This window comes from Somniosus microcephalus, unplaced genomic scaffold, assembly GCF_052327205.1.
Source record: "Somniosus microcephalus isolate GS21.2 unplaced genomic scaffold, FLI_Smic_1.0 unresolved_chr1, whole genome shotgun sequence".
Classification (NCBI taxonomy): Eukaryota; Metazoa; Chordata; class Chondrichthyes; order Squaliformes; family Somniosidae; genus Somniosus; species Somniosus microcephalus.
Window position 1 is genome coordinate 164,725,349 of NW_028225179.1, and position 24,154 is coordinate 164,749,502.

General features: G+C 48.9%; 2 protein-coding genes across 5 annotated transcripts in view; both read left to right on the top strand.

The window, feature by feature from the left end:
• LOC147096468 (butyrophilin subfamily 2 member A2-like) overlaps positions 1 to 11,136 on the top strand; it is a 30,091-nt gene extending 18,955 nt beyond the window's left edge. For all 3 annotated transcript variants that reach the window (XM_085975254.1, XM_085975252.1, XM_085975253.1), the window contains exon 5: positions 10,610 to 11,136. In XM_085975254.1, the coding sequence (XP_085831380.1) occupies positions 10,610 to 10,631 (22 nt within the window). In that variant the 3' untranslated portion in view covers positions 10,632 to 11,136. The remainder of the gene's footprint in view (positions 1 to 10,609) is intronic.
• Positions 11,137 to 13,038: 1,902 nt separating this feature from the next.
• LOC147096469 (SLAM family member 9-like) lies at positions 13,039 to 21,929 on the top strand. 2 transcript variants are annotated; one of them, XM_085975259.1, is made up of 6 exons: positions 13,039 to 13,142; positions 15,451 to 15,560; positions 15,768 to 16,130; positions 17,452 to 17,727; positions 18,428 to 18,636; positions 20,991 to 21,071. In XM_085975259.1, the coding sequence occupies exons 2-5, from the start codon at positions 15,512 to 15,514 to the stop codon at positions 18,604 to 18,606; spliced, it is 867 nt and encodes a 288-aa protein (XP_085831385.1). In that variant the 5' UTR covers positions 13,039 to 13,142; positions 15,451 to 15,511; the 3' UTR covers positions 18,607 to 18,636; positions 20,991 to 21,071. The 2 variants fall into 2 exon arrangements, with proteins under 2 accessions (XP_085831385.1, XP_085831384.1); XM_085975258.1 differs by having other exon boundaries at positions 13,040 to 13,142; positions 18,428 to 18,541; positions 20,991 to 21,929.
• Positions 21,930 to 24,154: the final 2,225 nt, after the last annotated feature.

Here is a 24,154-nt window from a genome sequence, read left to right on the forward strand (position 1 = left end):
CATTACCTTACGATCAACACCCATAAAGGTCTCTATCAATACAACTGGCTGGTGTTTGGAGTAGCCTCGGCTCCGGCTATCTGGCAAAGGGCGATGGATAAGGTCCTGCAAGGGATTCCAGGGACCCAGTGTTATTTGGATGACATCTTGGTCACAGGCGAAAATGACAGTGACCACCTCGCTAACTTGGAGAAGGTGCTCGCCAGATTAAAGGAATATGGGCTACGAGCTAATCGCCACAAGTGCGAGTTTTTCCAGAAACAGATCTCATATTGCGGCCACGTCATCGATGAAGAGGGGTTACATAAGTCCCCTGACAAGATTGAGGCAGTAGTCAAGGCTCCAGCACCAGAAAATGTGTCACAACTGAGGTCGTTCCTCGGGCTGGTAAACTATTACCACAAGTTCTTACCAAATTTGTCTACGGTACTACACCCGCTGAACACCCTACTGCAAACAGGGGTACCATGGAAGTGGGATGACGAACGTAGACGAGCTTTCCAGAAGTGTAAAGAATTGATCACGTCAAAGGAGGTGTTGGCCCATTTCAACCCAGCACTACCAATTCATTTGGCATGTGATGCATCACCCTACGGCATTGGAGCGGTGCTGTCGCACACATTCCCAGACGGGTTGGAGAGGCCAGTGGCTTTTGCGTCTCGGTCACTAACCTCAGCCGAGCGCAACTACGCCCAGATTGACAGGGAGGCCCTCAGCCTAGTATGGGGAGTAAAAAAATTCAACCATTATCTGCATGGGCAGAAGTTCACCTTGTTGACTGACCACCAACCACTTGTCTCCATCTTTAATCCTAAGAAGGGCGTGCCAGTAATGACTGCACAGCGGTTACAAAGATGGTCCCTGTTTCTAGGGGCGAATCAATATGAAATAGAATATAAAGGCACGAAACAGCATGGGAACGCTGATGGGCTATCACGCCTGCCACTGCCTACGGTGGAGGAAGCACCAGCAGTGGACCCTATCGAGATATTTTATTCGTCGATAATTGAACGATTGCCAGTAACAAACGCAGATATAGAGAAGGAGACCCGCAATGATCCGACGCTGTCACTGGTATATGAATTGACGGTGAGGGGATGGCCAACACATGGCGACTCACTGTTGCCAGCATTCTCATCCAGAAGAGAACAGCTGTCAGTATGCCAGGGGACAGTGATGTGTGGATCCAGAGTGGTGATTCCACCCAAGTTAAGGGAGAGAGTACTAAAGGAGCTACATGAAGGTCATCTGGGGGGAGTGAAAATGAAAAGCCTTGCTAGGGCTTATGTGTGGTGGCCAGGAATCGATCAACAAATCGAAGACCTAACTAAGAGCTGCTTAGGATGCCAGAAGGTCCAAAATGCACCACCACATGCCCCCATGGGAGTGGCCCTCCTCTCCATGGCAACGGGTGCACATTGATTTCGCTGGTCCATTCATGGACTCAATGTTCTTAATAGCAGTGGATGCTCATTCAAAGTGGCCTGAGGTGATAAAGATGTCTTCAACCACTACAGAGAAAACGATTGCAGTCCTACGGACCATATTTGCCAGAAACGGGTTGCCAGAGCAGATCTGTTCTGATAATGGACCACAGTTTGTGTCCGACGAGTTCCAAAAATTCATGAAAAGGAATGGGGTAAGGCATTACACATCCGCCCCGTATCATCCAGCCACCAATGGATTGGCTGAGAGGTTCGTACAAACCTTTAAGAAGGCGATAAAGGCCATGTGCGACGAGGAAATTCCACTACAGCATAAGATGGACAATTTCTTATTAACCTACCGAAACGCGACACATGCAGTTACCAACCAGACCCCGGCCATGATGTTCTTTAACCGAAGGTTGAGATCTCGTCTGGACTTGCTCAGACCAAATGTGCGAAGAAATGTTGAGGACAAACAATTCCAGCACATCAACGAGAAGCCGACAAGGAGCTTCAATGTAGGGCAACCAGTCTTGGCCCGTGACTATCGAACAGAGAAGTGGCAACCCGGAATGATATGTACAAGGCAGGGGCCATTAATGTACACAGTAGATGTCGGGGGGAACATTGTGAGACGCCACGTCGATCAGATCTTAGCGTCACAGGAAGGCGTCAACCCCATGTCTCGAGTACCTGGGGATGAACCCGACATACCGGTAGCATCTACTTCAGACCCAGTAGCAGTGGAACCCGATGAACTACCCGATGAAAAGGGGTCAGAATCGCCTCTGCACCAAGAACAAGAACCTTCGGAAAGGCGCTATCCCGAAAGGGTCAAGAAGTCGCCCCAAAGACTGAATCTATAAATGGACTTTTTGTTATTGAATGTACATGTAAAAATGTAATTGTTATTTGAATATTAAGGGGGTATTATTAATCTAAAGAGGGAGGAATTGTAGTGTATGTGCTTTAAGTCAGAACTACTTTTTACAGCTCCTGTATACTGTAGTACCGGCAGTAACCACACCGGTATATAAGCTGTGCGCATGCCTCTGTACTCCAGTCTAGAGATGACCCTCCTGCAGTAAAGACCTGTTGTTTGTTTATGTACAGCATCCGTGTAATTCTTTATCCACTGAACCACGGATCTAACACACTGGGGGGGGCCCTTCATGGGGAGAGAAACAGTGGCGGCCTCACTTGCCTGGAGGTCTGGGTGTGGGAGAGTGACGGAGGGGCTGGGGCAATACCCTCCCCAGCCAGGTATCTCATGGTCCCCACTCGCACCCCAGAAATCTGACCACGCCCCCCACACTTAAACTCTTCACACTGACTCTGAGATTCTCCACTCCCCCGCCCCCTGCTTGTCTTTCAGGCATTTTCTGCATAGGGTAACCTGCCCACTGACCCACACAATGCACAATCCCAGCTACCAGTTAAAATGCCGATCAGTGACTCCCAGCATATTCCGTGTTGCAGTCACTTCAGACGTAACCCTTGATCTGCCACTTCTACTGGAACACAGCACAGTACCTGCAGGGTATAGGTTGAGAGATTTCTCCCATTGACATCCAGTGTGCTCCTGCTCTGTTATAACCCACGGCCTGGCCTGGACAGTACAGTCTGCACTCTGACCTGGTTCAGTGTGGTTCCGATTGGAGTCAGCTCCTAAACATGAGCTGTAAACTGGGGAACCTGACTGGCCTGGATCAAGAGCTGATGTTTCAGAGCAGCACAGACAGTCTGTGCAGGACAGTACAGTACACGGCTCCTTGATGTATTAGTGGGGTGTGTGTCCTGTACAGCACACGGCTCCTTGATGTATTAGTGGGGTGTGTGTCCTGTACAGCACACGGCTCCTTGATGTATTAGTGGGGTGTGTGTCCTGTACAGTACACGGCTCCTTGATGTATTAGTGGGGTGTGTGGCCTGTACAGTACACGGCTCCTTGATGTATTAGTGGGGTGTGTGTCCTGTACAGTACACTGCTCCTTGATGTATTAGTGGGGTGTGTGTCCTGTACAGTACACGGCTCCTTGATGTATTAGTGGGGTGTGTGTCCTGTACAGCACACGGCTCCTTGATGTATTAGTGGGGTGTGTGTCCTGTACAGTACACGGCTCCTTGATGTATTAATGGGGTGTGTGTCCTGTACAGTACACGGCTCCTTGATGTATTAGTGGGGTGTGTGTCCTGTACAGTACACGGCTCCTTGATGTATTAATGGGGTGTGTGTCCTGTACAGTACACGGCTCCTTGATGTATTAGTGGGGTGTGTGTCCTGTACAGCACACGGCTCCTTGATGTATTAGTGGGGTGTGTGTCCTGTACAGTACACTGCTCCTTGATGTATTAATGGGGTGTGTGTCCTGTACAGTACACTGCTCCTTGATGTATTAATGGGGTGTGTGTCCTGTACAGTACACGGCTCCTTGATGTATTAATGGGGTGTGTGTCCTGTACAGTACACTGCTCCTTGATGTATTAATGGGGTGTGTGTCCTGTACAGTACACTGCTCCTTGATGTATTAATGGGGTGTGTGTCCTGTACAGTACACGGCTCCTTGATGTATTAATGGGGTGTGTGTCCTGTACAGTACACGGCTCCTTGATGTATTAATGGGGTGTGTGTCCTGTACAGTACACTGCTCCTTGATGTATTAATGGGGTGTGTGTCCTGTACAGTACACTGCTCCTTGATGTATTAGTGGGGTGTGTGTCCTGTACAGTACACGGCTCCTTGATGTATTAATGGGGTGTGTGTCCTGTACAGTACACGGCTCCTTGATGTATTAATGGGGTGTGTGTCCTGTACAGTACACGGCTCCTTGATTTATTAATAGAGGGTGTGTCCTGTACAGTACATGGCTCCTTGATGTATTAATGGGGTGTGTCCTGTACAGTACACGGCTCCTTGATGTATTAATGGGGTGTGTCCTGTACAGTACACGGCTCCTTGATGTATTAGTGGGGTGTGTGTCCTGTGCAGTACACGGCTCCTTGATGTATTAATGGGGTGTGTGTCCTGTACAGTACACGGCTCCTTGATGTATTAGTGGGGTGTGTGTCCTGTACAGCACACGGCTCCTTGATGTATTAGTGGGGTGTGTGTCCTGTACAGCACACGGCTCCTTGATGTATTAGTGGGGTGTGTGTCCTGTACAGTACACGGCTCCTTGATGTATTAGTGGGGTGTGTGTCCTGTACAGTACACGGCTCCTTGATGTATTAATGGGGTGTGTGTCCTGTACAGTACACGGCTCCTTGATGTATTAGTGGGGTGTGTGTCCTGTACAGTACACGGCTCCTTGATGTATTAGTGGGGTGTGTGTCCTGTACAGTACACGGCTCCTTGATGTGTTAGTGGTGTGACGTAATAAAACTCACTACGCACTTGGTTTGAGCATAAAGCAAGGCTTTAATCAACTTGTTTCAGAACATGGACGTCTAGTTGTATTTCACTAGCTCCTTGTCTTACAAAATGTCCCTGAAAAGCTGGGGCCGACGCCCGAGTATTTATACTCCTAGGATGGCGCCACCAGCTGACCGTCCAGCGTTATTTTATAAGTAGTTTCTTGATGATGAGATTTATAACATTCTTCCTGCCTAAAAGATTTGGAAGTCCGACGACTTCCTCTTAACGGATTAGGCGGACCACGAATAGCCGCAGTCTTTTAGATTTTTGTTCATGGCCAGAAGGCACGTGTCTTGGTCCCTGGGCCACTTGATCCATACCGGTGGATCGACAGGGCCCGTGTTGCTCTGATCGACCCGAGGGAGGCTGGGCAGATCGTGACTCCGGGTGCGGGTCCCCACAGGCGCAGAACTGGCTTCGTCCTGTTGGATAGCCGGGGATTGACCGGCGTCCTGGCCTCGGGTGGCCATCCCACGGGGAGCGCTCGGCCCCCTGAGTGGATCCAGTGGGGCAGCTGGCAGATATCTCGATGTCCCAGGTAGGGAGTCATCTTCGGGGGAACGCAGAGTGTCGGCATCATCCCCGTGGGTCCCTCTATCGGTTGGGTGCGTGGAACCAGCCGGACAGGGAGCCATGTCCCGGAGCGAAACGGTGGACTCCCGGCCATCAGGGTACTGCACGTGCGCGTACGTGGGGTTGACGTCCGTGAGTTTTACCTCGTCGACAAGAGGATCGGTTTTAAACGATCGGACGAATCTTCGGAGCAGCACAGGGCCAGGAGCTGCCAACCATGATGGTAGAGACGTCCCATGGGTGGAGCGACGCTGGAAGCTGAATAATCGCTCGTGAGGTGTGACATTGGTAGAAGTAGAAAGGAGAGACCTGATGGAATGCAACGCGTCAGGGAGCATAGTTTCCCACTGCTGGTCTGGTAGATTGCGTGACCTCAGCGCAAGATGAACAGCGTTCCAAATGATAGTATTGTATCTCTCAACCTGTCCATTACCGATGGAATGGTACGATGTTGTTTTACTTGTGGCGATTCCCCATTGGGAGAGAGAACTTTTGAGTTCGCTTGACATGAAGGAGGGACCCCGATCAGAGTGGATGAAATTGGCCGTACCGCAAAGGGAAAAGACTTGATCAAGGTATTTGATCACTCTGGAAGTAAGCATATTGGGACAGGGGAAAACAAAGGGAAAACGTGAATATTTGTCCACCATAGTCAGTAAGTAGGTGTTTCACATTGAGGAAGGCAATGGCCCTTTAAAGTCAATGCTGAGTTGCTGCATAGCGTGTATGAGCGAGCCATCCGATGGACGGAAGAATTGCCGTTTTAATTCTGCACAAATTCTACAGGAGGAGCACGTTCTTTTCACATCTTCTGTAGAAAATGGGAGATTTTTAGATCGCACAAAGTGCAACATACAGGTAACGCCAGGATGGCATAAGTCAGTATGAAGATCCACCAGAGTCGAAGTTGACATAGAAGAGCAGAATGCCCGCGTGAGGGTATCCGGGGCCACATTCTCTTTGCCGGGTCGATAATGTATGGTGTATCCAAAGGCAGCCAATTCCATCCTTCAGAGTTGTATTTTGCTATTCTTGATCTTAGTGCATTTCCGGTTATCCAGCATAAAGGCCACGGAGCGCTGATCGGTTATAAGTGTGAAATGGCGACGAGCGAGAAAATGACTCCATTTACGTACAGCTTCGATGATGGCCGTAGCCTCCTTCTCGACAGGAGGATAATGGAGCTCGCTACCCTGCAAAGTTCTGGACAGAAATGCAACGGGTCGACCACCTTGATTCAAGGTAGCAGAGATTGCCACATCCGATGCATCGCACTCGACCACAAAAGGCAGATTTTCATCAATGGAACGAAGTGTGGCTTTTTCCAGTTGTCGCTTGAGCAGGTTGAAAGCTGAAATAGCCGTTGCCTCCAATGGAAATGACTTGGCGTGAAGCAGTGGCTGGATCTTGTCGGAGAAGTGGGGTATCCATTTCACATAATAGGCGAACATGCCGAGTGCCCGACGAAGAGAGCCGAGATTCGTAGGGGAAGGGAGCTCCTGAAGCGGACGAAGTTGCTCCGGATCCGGTTTGATGACACCGTTGCCCACCCAGTAGCCAAGGATGTTGACTGATGGCACTGATTTCACAGTTTTGGACTCATTTAAGGTTAAATTGCGACGACGGAGAACGTCAAAAAATTTCTGGAGGTTGGCATCATGCTCCTTCTGGTCATGACCAGCAATGGTGATATTATCCAGATATGGAAAAGTGTCCGTTAAGTTCTCCTGTTTGACTAGGCTGTCCATTGCCCATTGAAAGATGGCCACCCCATTGGTGACCCCAAATGGAAGGCAACAAAACTGGTAAAGCCGACCATTGGCTTCAAAGGCTGTATACTTTTTGTCAGAGTCCTTTAACGGTACTTGATGATATGCGCTCTTTAAATCAAAAGTTGAAAATACCTTGTAGTTGGCAAGGTTATTGACCATGTCATCGATGCGTGGTAGTGGGTAGGCATCCAGGTCGGTTTACTGGTTAATAGTTGCGAGTAATCGATGCAAAGATGTTTCTTGTGTTGCTTCAGAGGATTTTTAGCAATGATGACTTGAGCCTGCCAGGAAGATGAACATGGCTCAATGATACCGTCAGCTAGAAGGCAAGAGATTTCTGCCTCGATAAAGGCTCAGTCATCTTGGCTGAAATGTCGTGATTTAGTGACTATGGGCTTACATCGGGGGGGAAAGATTGGCAAACAAGGAGGGCTCGTCGAGCGAAGCCGCTGAAAGTGCACAAAATGGTACTTTGGAAATAGTAAGCTCTGGTTTTGACCCTCCAAACGTGAAAGTGAGTCTTTTGTGTTTCTGGAAATCCTGTCCCAGGAGCACATCACTGCATAGGTTCTTGAGCACCCCGAGCCGGGTGGAGAAATAAGTGCGGCCATTGAGAATAAGGTCGACAAGACAAAAGGCAGAAGAATTGGTGGTCAGTGTCGTCAGAGCCATTGCAATTTCCCTGTCCGAGGGGTAAATACGCAGTTTTAACTTACTGACAGCCCGCTCACTAATGAAGCTGTCAGAGCTGCATGAGTTGATTAGTGCACTCAAAATGTGTCCATTTACCGAAACCTTCGTGGCTGCATGGGACAGACTTTGGGGGAAAAACAGCTGTGATGGGAGGAGGGGCAGTTTTACCCTTGACAGCTGTAACCTTAGTAGTGGTTCTTGGGGGAGGAGCAGTTTTATAGATAGTAGCTGCAAAACTAACAGGAGCTCTCGACCGGTATACCTTAGAAAAGTGGCCTTTCTTACTAACAGTGGCTCTTGACTGGCATACCTTAGAAAAGTGACCTTTCTTGCTGCAATGATTGCAGGTTGCGTTATGAGCAGGACAAAACTTCTTATAATGGAACGCACCTCCACAGAAGAAACACTTCCTTCCAGATTGCCAAGATGCCGCTAGGGCGGGGTCGTCATCAGTGTAGATTTCTAGGGTAGGGTTGCCATCAGCCAGGTTGGAGTCATCATCCGTGAGGGCTTCCGCCCAATGCCTGAAGGAGTCACTAAAAGTGATAGCAGCAGCCCGTGCACTTGGTGAAAGATAGGTATCTGCATTCCTCTTTGCTAAGTCCAGAGAACATGCCTGGTCATAGGCAGCCTTTAACTTGAGGGTTTTATTCTCCAACAGATGCTGACATATGAAGGAAGACGCAATCCCATTAATAAAGGAATCATGAATTAACTCCTCCTGGTACTGCTCAGCTGTAACAGCTTTAAGATTACAATCCTTGCTGAGTCTGCGAAGTTTCTGAAGGAATTCATCAAGTGATTCCCTGGGCTGTTGTCGAGTTGTGACCAGTAGATGCTGAGCAAAAATTTCATTTGGGGACTTGACATATAGCTGCTGTAGTATATGGATAGCAGTGTCATAGTCTACACAGTCTTCGATATAATCAAACACATGAGGGGATACATAATTAGCAAGTATCTCTAATTTATCGGGAACATTTTCACCACACACCCTGAGGAAGTTGCTGAAAGTACTATACCAGTGTTTCCATACCTTAGCAGTTGTAAGTGAATTCGGGTCCAGGTCGAGACAGGCGGGGCTGAGTAGTTTCTCCATGATGGATTGATTACTTGTCTGAGTTCCCATCTATAGTTCGAGTCGTAGCTGGCTGTTCCTGAAATCACCCAAAGCGTGGAGTCGATATCAAGTTGATTAAATTGACGTAATAAAACTCACTACACACTTGGTTTGAGCATAAAGCAAGGCTTTAATCAACTTGTTTCAGAACATGGAGGTCTAGTTGTACTTCACTAGCTCCTTGTCTTACAAAATGTCCCTGAGAAAGCTGGGGCCGACGCCCGAGTATTTATACTCCTTGGACTGTGCCATCAGCTGGCCGTCCAGTGTTATTTCATAAGTAGTTTCTTGATGAGATTTATAACATGGGGTGTGTCCTGTACAGTACACGGCTCCTTGATGTATTAGTGGGGTGTGTGTCCTGTACAGTACACAGCTCCTTGATGTATTAATGGGGTGTGTGTCCTGTACAGTACACTGCTCCTTGATGTATTAATGGGGTGTGTGTCCTGTACAGTACACGGCTCCTTGATGTATTAATGGGGTGTGTGTCCTGTACAGTACACGGCTCCTTGATGTATTAATGGGGTGTGTGCCCTGTACAGTACACGGCTCCTTGATGTATTAGTGGGGTGTGTGTCCTGTACAGTACACGGCTCCTTGATGTATTAATGGGGTGTGTGTCCTGTACAGTACACGGCTCCTTGATGTATTAATGGGGTGTGTGTCCTGTACAGTACACGGCTCCTTGATGTATTAATGGGGCGTGTGTCCTGTACAGTACACGGCTCCTTGATGTATTAATGGGGTGTGTGTCTTGTACAGTACACGGCTCCTTGATGTATTAATGGGGTGTGTGTCCTGTACAGCACACGGCTCCTTGATGTATTAATGGGGTGTGTGTCCTGTACAGTACACGGCTCCTTGATGTATTAATGGGGCGTGTGTCCTGTACAGTACACGGCTCCTTGATGTATTAATGGGGTGTGTGTCTTGTACAGTACACGGCTCCTTGATGTATTAATGGGGTGTGTGTCCTGTACAGTACACGGCTCCTTGATGTATTAATGGGGTGTGTGTCCTGTACAGTACACGGCTCCTTGATGTATTAATGGGGTGTGTGTCCTGTACAGTACATGGCTCCTTGATGTATTAATAGGGTGTGTCCTGTACAGTACACGGCCCCTTGATGTATTAATGGGGTGTGTGTCCTGTACAGTACACGGCTCCTTGATTTATTAATAGAGGGTGTGTCCTGTACAGTACACGGCTCCTTGATGTATTAATGGGGTGTGTGTCCTGTACAGTACACGGCTCCTTGATGTATTAACGGGGTGTGTGTCCGGTACAGTACACGGCTCCTTGATGTATTAACAGGTGTGTGTGTGTCTCCTGTATACAGCCGCTCCGTGTATAAACCAGTGCCCAGTTTCACAATGGGGCCCAGAATCCCTCTTGTCGCTGTACTGACAGCGTGAATGAGTCTGAAGATTTCCTTTGTTCACTATTTCTAGTGAATGGCGAACACGCTCTCACTGTCACTACACAGCCCAGAGAAACCCGCCCCCAAGCGTGTGTCCCGTGTCCCCAGTAATCCAAGGGAAGGATTCGATCCTTCCTGGTTCATCAGCAGGTGTCAACATTTATTGTGAAATTCTCTTTATTTTAGGTGGAGGAAAACAAGAAATTGAGGAGTCGAGAGGTTCCCTGCGAGGAAGAGAGCCTGAGCCTCGCTGTGTGGGTCCTGGAGATCTGCCTAGCGCTGTGTGAGCTGGAACTTGTGCAGCGCTACACTCACTGCATCAGCGACCTCACCTCCTGCCTTCATTACACCCTGGTGTCTGCACTTCCCGTTCATACTCCCGTATTCCTGCAGTCTTCCTCCAGCCTGAACAGACTGTGTGGGAAGGTGGAGATCTGGGAGAAGTCAAACTAAGTTGGGAGGCATCTCTGCGGGAACAGCGGGGTCCTTGTGATGAAGGTGATTTCTGACTGTACGTGTCTGGTTTTTGTACTTTTTCCGGTCTATTTGTTTATCTCTCTTTTGCCTTTGATTTTTTTCATTTTGTTTTATTGCTAATTTGTTCATAACTGCCTCTGAGTGAGAAAGAAATGGAGGTGAGTGGGAGTAAGAGAATGTTGCGTTCCCTGTGCGGGGGTCGGTGTGATCCAGTGTTGGACACGGATAATGTACTGAGAAATGTACTGAGAAATACTGTATAGTGTAAATCTGTATTTTGTATATAATAGAATGAATTCAAACTGAAATGATCGATGCCGCGACCTGATCCAATGCACTCACTAAACCAATAACTGCCAACTGAAAATAAAAAGAACTTGCATTTCTATAGCGCCTTTCACAACCTGTGGACTTCCCAAAGCATTCACAGCCAATGAAGCGTAGTCACTGTTGTAATGTAGGAAATGCAACAGCCAATTTGTGCACAAAAAGCTCCCACAAACACCAATCAGGTCATGAGCAGATAATTGCTTATTTTTTAGTGACGTTGGTCGAAGGATAAATATTGGCCAGGACACGGGGCAGAACTCACCTCTTTTTCCAGCAGGGCGGTGGGATCTTTTACATACACCTCAGAGGGGAGAGGAGTCTTGTTTTAACGTCTCATCTGTAATATGGTATCTCTGACAGTGCAGCATTCCCTCAGTAAGTCTCACTCCAGAGACTGCAGCCGATAACCCAGGCTGACCATTTAGGACCGAGGGAGCACTGTCGGAGGGGTGGCACCGAGGGAGTGCCACAGTGTCGGAGGGTTAGTACTGAGGGAGCGCCGCACTGTTGGAGGATCAGTACTGAGGGAGCACCGCACTGTTGGAGGATCAGTCCTGAGGGAGCGCCAGACTGTCGGAGGGTCAGTACTGAGGGAGCGCCGCACTGAGGGAGCACTGTACTGTCGGAGGGTCAGAACTGAGGGAGCACTGCACTGTCGGAAGGTAAGTACTGAGGGAGAACTGCACTGTCGGAGGTGAGGCACTGAGGGAGTGCCGCACTGTTGGAGGGTCAGTACTGAGGGAGCACTGCACTGTCGGAAGGTCAGTACTGAGGGAGAACCGCACTGTCAGAGGGGCGGCACCGAGGGAGTGCTGCACTGTCAGAGGGTCAGTACTGAGGGAGCACCGCACTGTCGGAGGGTCAGTACTGAGGGAGCACTGTACTGTCGGAGGGTCAGTACTGAGGGAGCGCTGCACTGTCGGAGGGAAGGTACAGGGCATCTTGTAGTTGGTACACACTGCCTCTACCACCCTTTCAAGCAGTGAGTTCTAGGTCACCAGCACCCTCTGGGTGAAAAGGTTCTCCTGAACTCCCCTCTAATCCTCTACCAATTACTTTAAATCTATGTCCCCTGGTTCTGATCTCTCTCCTAGGGGAAATAGTTCCTTCCTATCTACTTGATCTAGGCCCCTCATAAATTTTATACACCTCAATCAAGTCTCCCCTCAGCCACCTTTGTTCCAAAGAAAACAACCTGAGCCGAGGCCCAGGACCAGGGAAATCTGCCCCCATTATTGTATCCTCCAGTCATAGTTCAGACCATGGATAAAGTGTGAGCCCAGCTGTAAAGCCGGCACTGGGGTGAGCGAGGGGCCCAGATGAGTTTGTTCAGTGAAGGCTGCAAGTCTGGTCAGGCTGAGATTGAGGAAGTCCCCGGCCCCATTATTTGAGGAACTCTGGCCCGGGTCGGTGCAGTCCGGGTCCCCCTTGCACGGGGAGATGCTGCAGGATGATCTGTGTGAGATCTCTGTGTGATTTGCAATGTGACCCGTCTCCCTGTCCCTGGGCAAAGGCTCTGAGACCACAGGTTCATTGATGAGCTGAAACCCGGCATCACAGGCGGGTGCGAGATTCTGTTTTAAAGAGTCAGTGGGACACAGACTGACCGGGACCCTGGACTCTGATTGACAAGCGGCCCCTCCAATCGCTGCAAACCCACACAGCGGGACTCAGCCAATCGGGACCGAGAGGCGGGGCATGGGTGAAAGTGAAACAATGGGTGACAGTCACGTGAGTCTCGCACTCACCCAATCAGGTCCCGTGTTGTCATTGACGCGGTAACAAGCATTGTTTGAAATTGAAGATGATCGCGGGGATAAATTCAGTGATTGGGATCAGGCAGTCAGTCAGTGAGCGGGTCGGTGCTGAAAGTGTCTGCAAGGAGCGGCTCCCATTCATCCATTATTCCAAGGTAAGGACACTGTCTCCAGCGACTGGCCCTGGGAATCACTCAACAACAACTTGTATTAATATAGCGCCTTTTAATGTAGTGAAACGTTCCAAGGTGCCGCACAGGATTATTATAAGAAAAAACTGTGACACTGAGGCACATAGAAACTAGGAGCAGGAGTAGGCCATTCGGCCCTTTGAGCCTGCTCCGCCATTCAACGAGATCATGGCTGATCATCCAAACCCTAGCACCCGGTCCCTACACCGACAGCCATCCCACCCAAGCCCTATCCCCGTAACCCCATAACCCCACGTATTTAATCCCCCCTAACACTAAGGGTCAATTTTTATCATGGCCAATCAACCTAACCCGCACATATTCAGAAATTAGGACAGGCGACCAATTGGCTTGTTCAAAGCGTTAGGCTTTAAGGAGCGTCTTAAAGGAGGAAAGAGAGGTAGCGAGGCGGAGAGGTTCAGGCAGGGAATTCCAGAGCTTAGGGCCCAGGCAACAGAAGGCACGGCCACCAATGGTTGAGTGATTATAATCAGGGATGCTCAAGAGGGTAGAATTAGAGGAGTGCAGATATCTCGGGGGGGTGGGCGGTTGTGGGGCTGAAGGAGATTACAGAGATAGGAAGGGGCGAGTCCATGGATGAGAATTTTGAAACCGAGGCACTGCTTAACCGGCATCACAGGCGGTGCGAGCACAGGGGTGATGGGCGAACGGGACTTGGTGCGATTTAGGACACGGGCAGCCGAGTTTTAGATGACCTCATGTTTACGTAGGGTAGAATGTGGGAGACCAGCCAGGAGTGTGTTGGAATAGTCAGTAAATTACTGTGTCCTGCTTGTAGATGCCATTGTCCAGTAACCGCGTCTTTGAATCATCTGGAACTGCTTCCCGCTGTCGCTCTCTTAATGTTCATTGACACTGACTATTTAAATTGGCACATTCTCCCCATCATTTCCAAACGCATCTCCTAAATTCTCGCAGTACCGTGCGGTGCTTTCCAGTTTCTGTGCCCGGGTATTAAATGCTGAGTATTTGAAACAGCACATTTCACAGTCTGTACTGTCCACTGGATCTCTGCCAGGTAAAGCAGTGAGCACTTTATTGTTAACTGATGGCAGCAGCTCACACTTGTTTCATCCACTTGAGGGGCTGTGTTAACTGAAGCTCTTTTATAAAAAGAAACTGCTCCGGTTTCCTCCCACAGTCCAAAGATGTGCAGGTTAGGTTGATTTGGCTCTGATAAATTGACCCTTAGTGTTAGGGGATTAAATACATGGGGTTACAGGAATAGGGTGGGATATGTGTCGGTGCAGGCTCGATGGGCCGAAATGGCCTCTATCTGCACTGGTGATTCTGTGATATCATCCCCCTTTAAAAGGTGACATCAAATTGGACTGAACAAAATGATTCCCAGCAGACTTCTGGGCTGAATGATCTGTACCCTCACTTGGTGAACTCGCTGTCAATGTGTGTTTCTGATCCAGTTCATCAGCAGGGTTGTGCTGTCTTTCCTGTCTGCTTCTTGTTGATGCTTTCTCCTTGTCTGTCTCGAATCTACATTGTTTTCTGCTCTTTGTCTGTGCACCATTCTTTCTCCTGTTTGTCTTGTCCCTGCTCTGCTTTGCGTTTCAGTGCTCATTGTGGACTTCCTTTGTTCTGTGTGTATTTTATCCTCTCGCCTATGCTGCCAGCACCATTACCTTTTTCGGGGGGGGACATTTTGCCTCCAAAAGGTCGTGGGTTTGAAAGCGATGAACTGATAATCCAGGCTAACACTTCAGTGCAGTACTGAGGGAGTGCTGCCCTGTCAGAGGTGCTGATTTTGGATGAGATGTTAAACGGAGGCATCATCTGCTCTCCGGTGGATGTAGAAGATCCCATGGCCACTATTGGAATAACAGCAGGGGAGATCTCCTGCTGTCCTCAACCAACATCACTAAAACAGATTATCTGGTCATTATCACATTGCTGCTTATGGGATCTTCCTGTGTGCAACAGTGACTACTCTTCAAAAGTACTTCATTCTTTCTTGTGAGCAAATTATTGGGCAACTGATTACATATCAATTTGGGCTGGGACATAATGAGTTGAGCGGGTGTTTAACTGTTGAGTTAAAAGGAGCCAATAAGTTAAAACTGGACAAAAATATGTTGTTTTCTGATGTCCCTCACCTTGATCAGCATAAAACAATCTCGCTCAAGTGTGCAGAGAAATGGTTTGCCAATTTTTAAAAAGGTGGTTTTAGGCCTGATTGCAAAATGAATTTGGAAATCTACCGTCATTGCACAGATTGAAGTCTGTTACTTTTCTACAGAATCACTGCTATTTTCAGAATCCATCGGAGCGAGGAGACTCGGGATACCTTGGAACATAGGATGAAATACTCTGATTGGAAAGCAATGGAAATCCTATGGCTGTTTGCAGGTACTTTAATGATCCATTGATAGTAAATATCGCTGAAGTTTCTGTAAGGTCATACTGCTCACTCTCTGGTTGGGTGAAATGAACTCCATCTGGACTCCTAGGTGGCCGAGGCCATGGATCCAGACCAATCCTCCGGCACTGTTTAGCTTTATATATAATATATGCTCATTGTTCAGTCCCTCTGTGATCTGTTCCTTTCCATTCCAGCCCTTCACTGTATTACACTGTGCAGAGCAGCAATACCTGTCTCCCCGAACTCTGTCACTAATCTCTCCATTGGAGAAGACATCAGGTTTCCAATCAATCACCGTAGTGATGAGAAGTATGAAGTGACATTTAGACGCAGATCACCGATCAGTCTTAAAATCATGTCTTGGAACTCTGACCATCCAGACAGGCCGTATGTGACCCACCCTTACTACAAACACCGGGTTCAGTTCCACCGAGATGGCTTTTTTGAGCTGCAGAATGTCCAACTTGATGACGATGGGGTGTATGAGATACAGATGGACTACCTTGGAAAAGAACTGAGGAACAATGACCGGGATCCGTTTAAACTGTGTGTGTTTGGTGAGTACTGAGAGACCAGTCAGAATGCTAAATTCTCACCCCACGGGAGGTGCCCAGTGTTCCCTGTCATATTTGTTGGCACTGCGAGGCCTCTAAGGGGCCGTGCGGGCCATTTAAAATACCGCAAAAGCCCGGTTTTTGCATTCGAAAGCCGGCAGGCCAGCTGCGCGGGTTGACTGGAGCGCTGCGTGGCCACACAGCTTGAAGGGAACATTGGAGGAGGCCATTCAACCCCTCCATACTGTTCCACCATTCAATTAGCTCATGGCTGATCTACATCTCAACTCCATTTACCCGCCCTTGATACCCTTCCCTAACAAAGTCTATCAATCTCTGCCTTTAAATGTATAATTGACTCCCAGCCTTTTGGGGAAAATAATTCTAGATTTCCATTACCCTTTGTGGGGAAAAAGTGATTCCTGATTTCATTTCTCAATGGCCTAGCTCTCATTTTAAGGTGATCTTCCCTTGTTCTGGATTCTCCCACCACAGGAAACATTTACACTCAATCTACACTATATCGAATGTCGCCATAAGTTTAAATACTTCGATTAGATCAACCTTCTAAACTCTAAGGGATGCAAGCCAAGTTTTTGCAACTTAATTTAACCCTTTATGTTTTGGAATCCTTCTGGTGAATCTGAGTTGCTCCCTCTAATATCTCCTTCTTGAGGCGGGGTGCCCAGCACTGAACGCTGTACTCCTGATGGGGTCTAACCAAGGCTCTGTACAACAGAAGAATCACGTCCTCACTTTTGTGTTCCAACCCCAGAGACAAAGGCCAACATCCCATTAGCCTTTGATTACATGTTGTACTTGTTCACCAGCTTTCAGCAATGTGTACATCGACACCCAAATCCCTTTGCTCCTTCACAGCTCCTAGTTTCTCACCATTCAGAATATATTCTGTCTATTTCAGTATATTAAATATCCAGTTTATATCTGGTATTGCCCCTTATTGATGGAGATCACTCTGCCGGTTTTGGGTGAGTTTTATATTTCTGTTTCCATCCAAGATCAGAAATACAAAAATCTAATCGACTTCAAGTCAAAGTGTGGTATTGAAGATATTTCATTGACTCTTTTTGTGAAGGAAGGATTGCTGCCCTCATTTGGGCTGGTCCCCATCGCAATCGTGGTCAATGTGATGGTGAATGTTTACTATCTGCAATTCTGATGATGGAAAATGCGGTCAAGTCATTGGCGGAGGTGGTGAATATCTCATCTGAAAGACGGCTCTGCCGACAGTGCGGCGCTCCCTCGGTCAGTCTGGATTATCTCCTGCCGCTGAAGTTATTTAAGGGATTTTCCTGTCTTTCAGAGCCTGTGTCCGAGCCGATGGTTGTGATCACTGGGAGCTGCTCATCAAACCACAAACTGAACTGTTCAACTGCCAGAGGAACAAAGGTCACCTATCGGTGGGAAAGGCAATCAGCTGGTGGTGTTAGCAATTCCACGTTTCACGGAGCCATGTTACAGCTCGAGGACACTAGTGAGCAGGAGAGTCACACCTACACGTGCATCGCGGAGAACCCAGTCAGTGAAAAAACCAGCGACCCAGTCACAGCAGAGCTGTGTGATGGGGACCGAGCCAGGGGTGAGTGAGTGAAAGACCCGGGTAATATTGTCCCAGTTCAGATGTCCCAATATTGTCAGGGTCCCTCAGTCCCCTGGAGGTGGCGGGGGGAGGGTGGGGGTGTCCCATCATGTCATTTATATTTTTGTACACGTTAAATCGCAGTTTCATTGCTCACTGAGCATCATCCTGAACCGAACCAGAAGTGTAACAAACTAGGCTCCCGTAACAGTTTGAGAATGAGAGGACAAATTCAGCGATCTGTGGTCCCAGGGCTTTGCTGGAGGGCAGGGCTGGAACACAAAGGCCGATTCTCCGACCTGTGCTGCAGTCTGGGGAGGCTCTGTGTAGGGAGCACAGGATCGAAGAACAAAGCTTGAAAATGAGTGACTGGGGTCGGTGGGGGGAATCTGGTCTGAGGTTCTCTGGGCGAGGGCCGACCATAAAATCAACCTGTTGGTTCCTGGTCGCTGTAAAGTGTCGCTCTCTGGAGGAGGAGAGCAAGGAGCTTCGGTGTGGTGCCCCCCACAGTGGAATAGCCCACTGATGCTGATGGGTGAAGGTGGTACCAGACACCCTGTAACAGCCCCCTGGTGGGGAGGGGTGAATGAAGTTGTGTGTACAGATCCTGATTCGGGGAGAATAGTCCGAGGGTTTGTAAATAATAATGGAGCATTAAATGGAAGTTAGAGGTTTAACGCAATGACTTTATTTCTTCCAGGGCCCAGGAATCATTGGATTGCTGTCCTTGTCCTCGTTCCTGCAATCTCCCTCGTGATACTCGTTTATGTTATTGTGTTGGGGAGGGAACGAATCAGAAATTCTACACTGAGCCGTGAGTCTCATCTTCCGTCTCTTCATTCCTCTTCCTTCTCCTCCACTAATATAGAACTGAGGTGAAGTCACATGGGTCGATGTGGAATGTTGGTGGTGAGGAAATGGCGATGGGCGGAGAGAATTGTCTGTAACTGAGACCGATTCCGTCAATTCTGCTTGTCCTGGACTGAGGGCCTGTTCCGCAGGAATTGACTCAAATGTGGGGCCTTCCAGCCGGAGAACACGTTCACCCATTCGCGTGGCTTAGATTCGAGCCCAGGCCTGTGAGGTGAAGGGCCAGTGTGGGGGCCTCACTGTGATACCCACTCACCCCCGTCCCACAACATTAAGTGCTTCATGTTCAGGAATGTCAGACAGTCCTGGAACATTCGAGTCTGAATTGTCCTGTGTTTCTCCACCAGTGCTGACCACCCACTGGAGGGGGCACTTTATAGGGACAGAAACAGTGGCGGCCTCACTTGCCTGGAGTTCTGGGTGTGGGTGAGTGACGGAGGGGCTGGGGCAATACCCTCCCCAGCCAGGTTTCTCATGGTCCCCACTCGCACCCCAGAAATCTGACCGCACCCCCACACTTAAACTCTTCACACTGACTCTGAGATTCTCCACTCCCCCGCCCCCTGCTTGTCTTTCAGGCATTTTCTGCATAGGGTAAGCTGCCCACTGACCCACACAATGCACAATCCCAGCTACCATTTTAAATGCCGATCAGTGACTCCCAGCATATTCCGTGTTGCAGTCACTTCAGATGTAAGCCTGGATCTGCCACTTCTACTGGAACACAGCACAGTACCTGCAGGGTATAGGTTGAAAGAATTCTCCCATTGACATCCAGTGGGCTCCTGCTCTGTTATAACTCACGGCCTGGCCTGGACAGTACAGTCTGCACTCTGACCTGGTTCAGTGTGGCTCCGATTGGAGTCAGCTCCTGAACATGAGCTGTAAACTGGGGAACCTGACTGGCCTGGATCAAGAGCTGATGTTTCAGAGCAGCACAGTCAGTCTGTGCAGGACAGTACAGTACACAGCTCCTTGATGTATTAATGGGGTGTGTGTCCTGTACGGTACACGGCTCCTTGATGTATTAATGGGGTGTGTGTCCTGTACAGTACACGGCTCCTTGATGTATTAATGGGGTGTGTGTCCTGTACAGTACACGGCTCCTTGATGTATTAATGGGGTGTGTCCTGTACAGTACACGGCTCCTTGATGTATTAATGGGGTGTGTGTCCTGTACGGTACACGGCTCCTTGATGTATTAATGGGGTGTGTCCTGTACGGTACACGGCTCCTTGATGTATTAATGGGGTGTGTGTCCTGTACAGTACACGGCTCCTTGATGTATTAGTGGGGTGTGTGTCCTGTACGGTACACGGCTCCTTGATGTATTAATGGGGTGTGTGTCCTGTACAGTACACGGCTCCTTGATGTATTAATGGGGTGTGTGTCCTGTACGGTACACGGCTCCTTGATGTATTAATGAGGTGTGTGTCCTGTACAGTACACGGCTCCTTGATGTATTAATGGGGTGTGTCCTGTACAGTACATGGCTCCTTGATGTATTAATGGGGTATGTGTCCTGTACAGTACATGGCTCCTTGATGTATTAATGGGGTGTGTCCTGTACAGTACACGGCTCCTTGATGTATTAATGGGGTGTGTCCTGTACAGTACATGGCTCCTTGATGTATTAATGGGGTATGTGTCCTGTACAGTACATGGCTCCTTGATGTATTAATGGGGTGTGTGTCCTGTACAGTACACGGCTCCTTGATGTATTAATGGGGTGTGTGTCCTGTACAGTACATGGCTCCTTGATGTATTAATGGGGTGTGTGTCCTGTACAGTACATGGCTCCTTGATGTATTAATGGGGTGTGTCCTGTACAGTACACGGCTCCTTGATGTATTAATGGGGTGTGTCCTGTACAGTACATGGCTCCTTGATGTATTAATGGGGTATGTGTCCTGTACAGTACATGGCTCCTTGATGTATTAATGGGGTGTGTCCTGTACAGTACATGGCTCCTTGATGTATTAATGGGGTATGTGTCCTGTACAGTACATGGCTCCTTGATGTATTAATGGGGTGTGTGTCCTGTACAGTACACGGCTCCTTGATGTATTAATGGGGTGTGTGTCCTGTACAGTACACACCTCCTTGATGTATTAACAGGTGTGTGTGTGTGTGTCTCCTGTATAAAGCTGCTCCATGTATAAGCCAGTGCCCAGTTTCACAATGGGGCCCAGAATCCCTCTTGTTGCTGTACTGACAGCGTGAATGTGTCTGAAGATTTCCTTTGTTCACTATTTGCAGTGAATGGGGAACATGCTCTCACTGCCTCTACACAGCCCAGAGAAACCCGTGTCCCCAGTAATCCAAGGGAAGGATTCGATCCTGGTTCATCAGCAGGTGTTAATATTTATTGTGAAATTCTCTTTTTATTTTAGGTGGAGGAAAAAAAGAAATTGAGTCGTCGAGAGGTTCCCTGCGAGGAAGAGAGCCTGAGCCTCGCTGTGTGGGTCCTGGAGATCTGCCTAGCGCTGTGTGAGCTGGAACTTGTGCAGCGCTACACTCACTGCATCAGCGACCTCACCTCCTGCCTTCATTACACCCTGGTGTCTGCACTTCCCATTCATACTCCCGTATTCCTGCAGTCTGCCTCCAGCCTGAACAGACTGTGTGGGAAGGTGGAGATCTGGGAGAAGTCAAACTACTTGGGAAGCATCTCTACAGGATCAGGGGTGCCTTGTGTTGAAGATGATTTCTGACTGTACGTGTCTGGTTTTTGTACTTTTTCCGGTCTATTTGTTTATCTCTCTTTTGCCTTTGATATTTTTAATTTTGTTTTATTGCTAATTTGTTCATAACTGCCTCTGAGTGAGAAAGAAATGGAGGTGAGTGGGAGTAAGAGAATGTTGCGTTCCCTGTGCGGGGGTCGGTGTGATCCAGTGTTGGACACGGATAATGTACTGAGAAATACTGTATAGTGTAAATCTGCATTTTGTATATAATAGAATGAATTCAAACTGAAATGATCGATGCCGTGACCTGATCCAATGCACTCACTAAACTAATAACTGCCAACTGAAAATAAAAAGAACTTGCATTTCTATAGCGCCTTTCACAACCTGTGGACTTCCCCAAGCATTCACAGCCAATGAAGCGTAGTCACTGTTGTAATGTAGGAAATGCAACAACCAATTTGTGCACAAAAAGCTCCCACAAACACCAATCAGGTCATGAGCAGATAATTGCTTATTTTTTAGTGACGTTGGTTGAAGGATAAATATTGGCCAGGACATGGGGCAGAACTCACCTCCTTTTTCCAGCAGGGCGGTGGGATCTTTTACATACACCTCAGAGGGGAGAGGGATCTTGTTTTAACGTCTCATCTGTAATATGGTATCTCTGACAGTGCAGCATTCCCTCAGTAAGTCCCACGCCAGAGGCTGCAGCCTATAACCCAGGCTGACCATCCAGGACCAAGAGAGTGCTGCACTGTCGGAGGGGCGGCACCGAGGGAGTGCCGCACTGTTGGAGGGTCAGTACTGAGGCAGCACCGCAAGTCAGAGGTGAGGCACTGAAGGAGCGCCGCATTGTCGGAGGGTCAGTACTGACGGAGTGCTGCACTATTGGAGGATCAGTACTGAGGGAGCACTGCACTGTTGGAGGGTCAGTACTGAGGCAGCACCGCAAGTCAGAGGTGAGGCACTGAAGGAGCGCCGCATTGTCGGAGGGTCAGTACTGACGGAGTGCTGCACTATTGGAGGATCAGTACTGAGGGAGCACTGCACTGTTGGAGGGTCAGTACTGAGGGAGCACCGCACTGTCAGAGGGTCAGTACTGAGGGAGCGCCGCAGTGTAGGAGGGTCAGTACTGAGGGAGCACCGCAGTGTAGGAGGGTCAGTACTGAGGGAGCACCGCAGTGTAGGAGGGTCAGTACTGAGGGAGCACCGCACTGTCAGAGGTGAGGAACTGAGGGAGCGCTGTACTGTCAGAGGGTCAGTACTGAGGGAGCGCCGCATTGTCGGAGGTGAGGCACTGAGGGAGCACCGCTCTGTCGGGGGGAAGGTACATTGCATCTTGTAGTTGGTACACACTGCCTCTACCACCCTTTCAAGCAGTGAGTCCGAGGTCACCAGTACCCTCTGAGTGAAAAGGTTCTCCTCGACTCCCCTCTAATCCTCTACCAATTACTTTAAATCTATGTCCCCTGGTTATTGACCTCTCTCCTAGGGGAAATAGTTCCTTCCTATCCACTCTCTCTAGGCCCCTCATAAATTTAATGCACCTCAAGTCTCCCCTCAGCGAGGGGCCCAGATGAGTTTGTTCAGTGAAGGCTGCAAGTCTGGTCAGGCTGAGATTGAGGAAATCCCCAGCCCCATTATTTGAGGAACTCTGGCCCGGGTCGGTGCAGTCCGGGTCCCCCCAGCACGGGGAGATGCTGCAGGATGATCGGTGTGAGATCTCTGTGATTTGCAATGTGACCCGTCTCCCTGTCCCTGGGCAAAGGCTCTGAGACCACAGGTTCATTGATGAGCTGAAACCCGGCATCACAGGCGGTGCGAGATTCTGTTTAAAGAGTCAGTGGGACACAGACTAACCGGGACACTGGACTCTGATTGACAAGCGGCCCCTCCAATCGCTGCAAACCCACACAGCGGGACTCAGCCAATCGGGACCGAGGGGCGGGGCATGGGTGAAAATGAAACAATGGGTGACAGTCACGTGAGTCTCGCACTCACCCAATCAGGTCCCTTATTGTCACTCACCCAATCAGTGCTCTCTAATTGTCATGGAAACGGTAAACAGGAATACAGGAAGCTCTTGTTTAAACGGCACCTATTCCGGAATTCTCTATTAACCGGCAAAATTCATACTCCGAAAACACCTCAATAAGCGGAAATGTTGCCAAGTCCGAGTCTGAGTCTCCCGCGGTGACCGAGTTAGTCAGTGGGGGTAGTTCTCTAAACTGCCACTACTCAGCTTCTTGGCGCTGTCGGAAGTCGGAATTCCTCAATAACAGGAGTCTGACTCTTTGTTAAAAATAGCCTCGGTAGATAACCCTCTCTGTCATCCGGAATTTTTAATTAACCGGCACCATCCCGGTCCCATCGGTGCCGGATACCAGAGAGTTTCCTGTACTTTGAATTGAATCCGGGGATACATTCATGTAAGTGGGATCATGCAGTCAGTCAGTGAGCGGGTCGGTGCTGAAAGTGTCTGCAACTTAATGTTCATTGATGCAGACTATTGGAATTTGACACTTGCTCCCCATCATTTCCAAATGCATCTTCTATATTCTCGCAGTCTTCTTCTTCTTAGGCAGTCCCTCGGAACCGAGGATGACTTGCTTCCACGTTAAAAATGAGTTCGCAGGTGACTGATGAGTCCTACAGTCTCTGTCACAGGTGGGGCAGACGGTGGTTGAAGGGGCGGGTGGGTGGGTGGGGTTCTTGGGTTGACGTGCACTCCTTCCACTGTTTGCGCTTGGCTTCCGCTTGCTCCTGGCGAAGAGACTCAAGGTGTTCGGCGCCTTCCCGGATGTTTCTCCTCAACTTTGTGCGGTCTTGGGCCAGGGATACCCAGGTGTCGGTGGGGATGTTACACT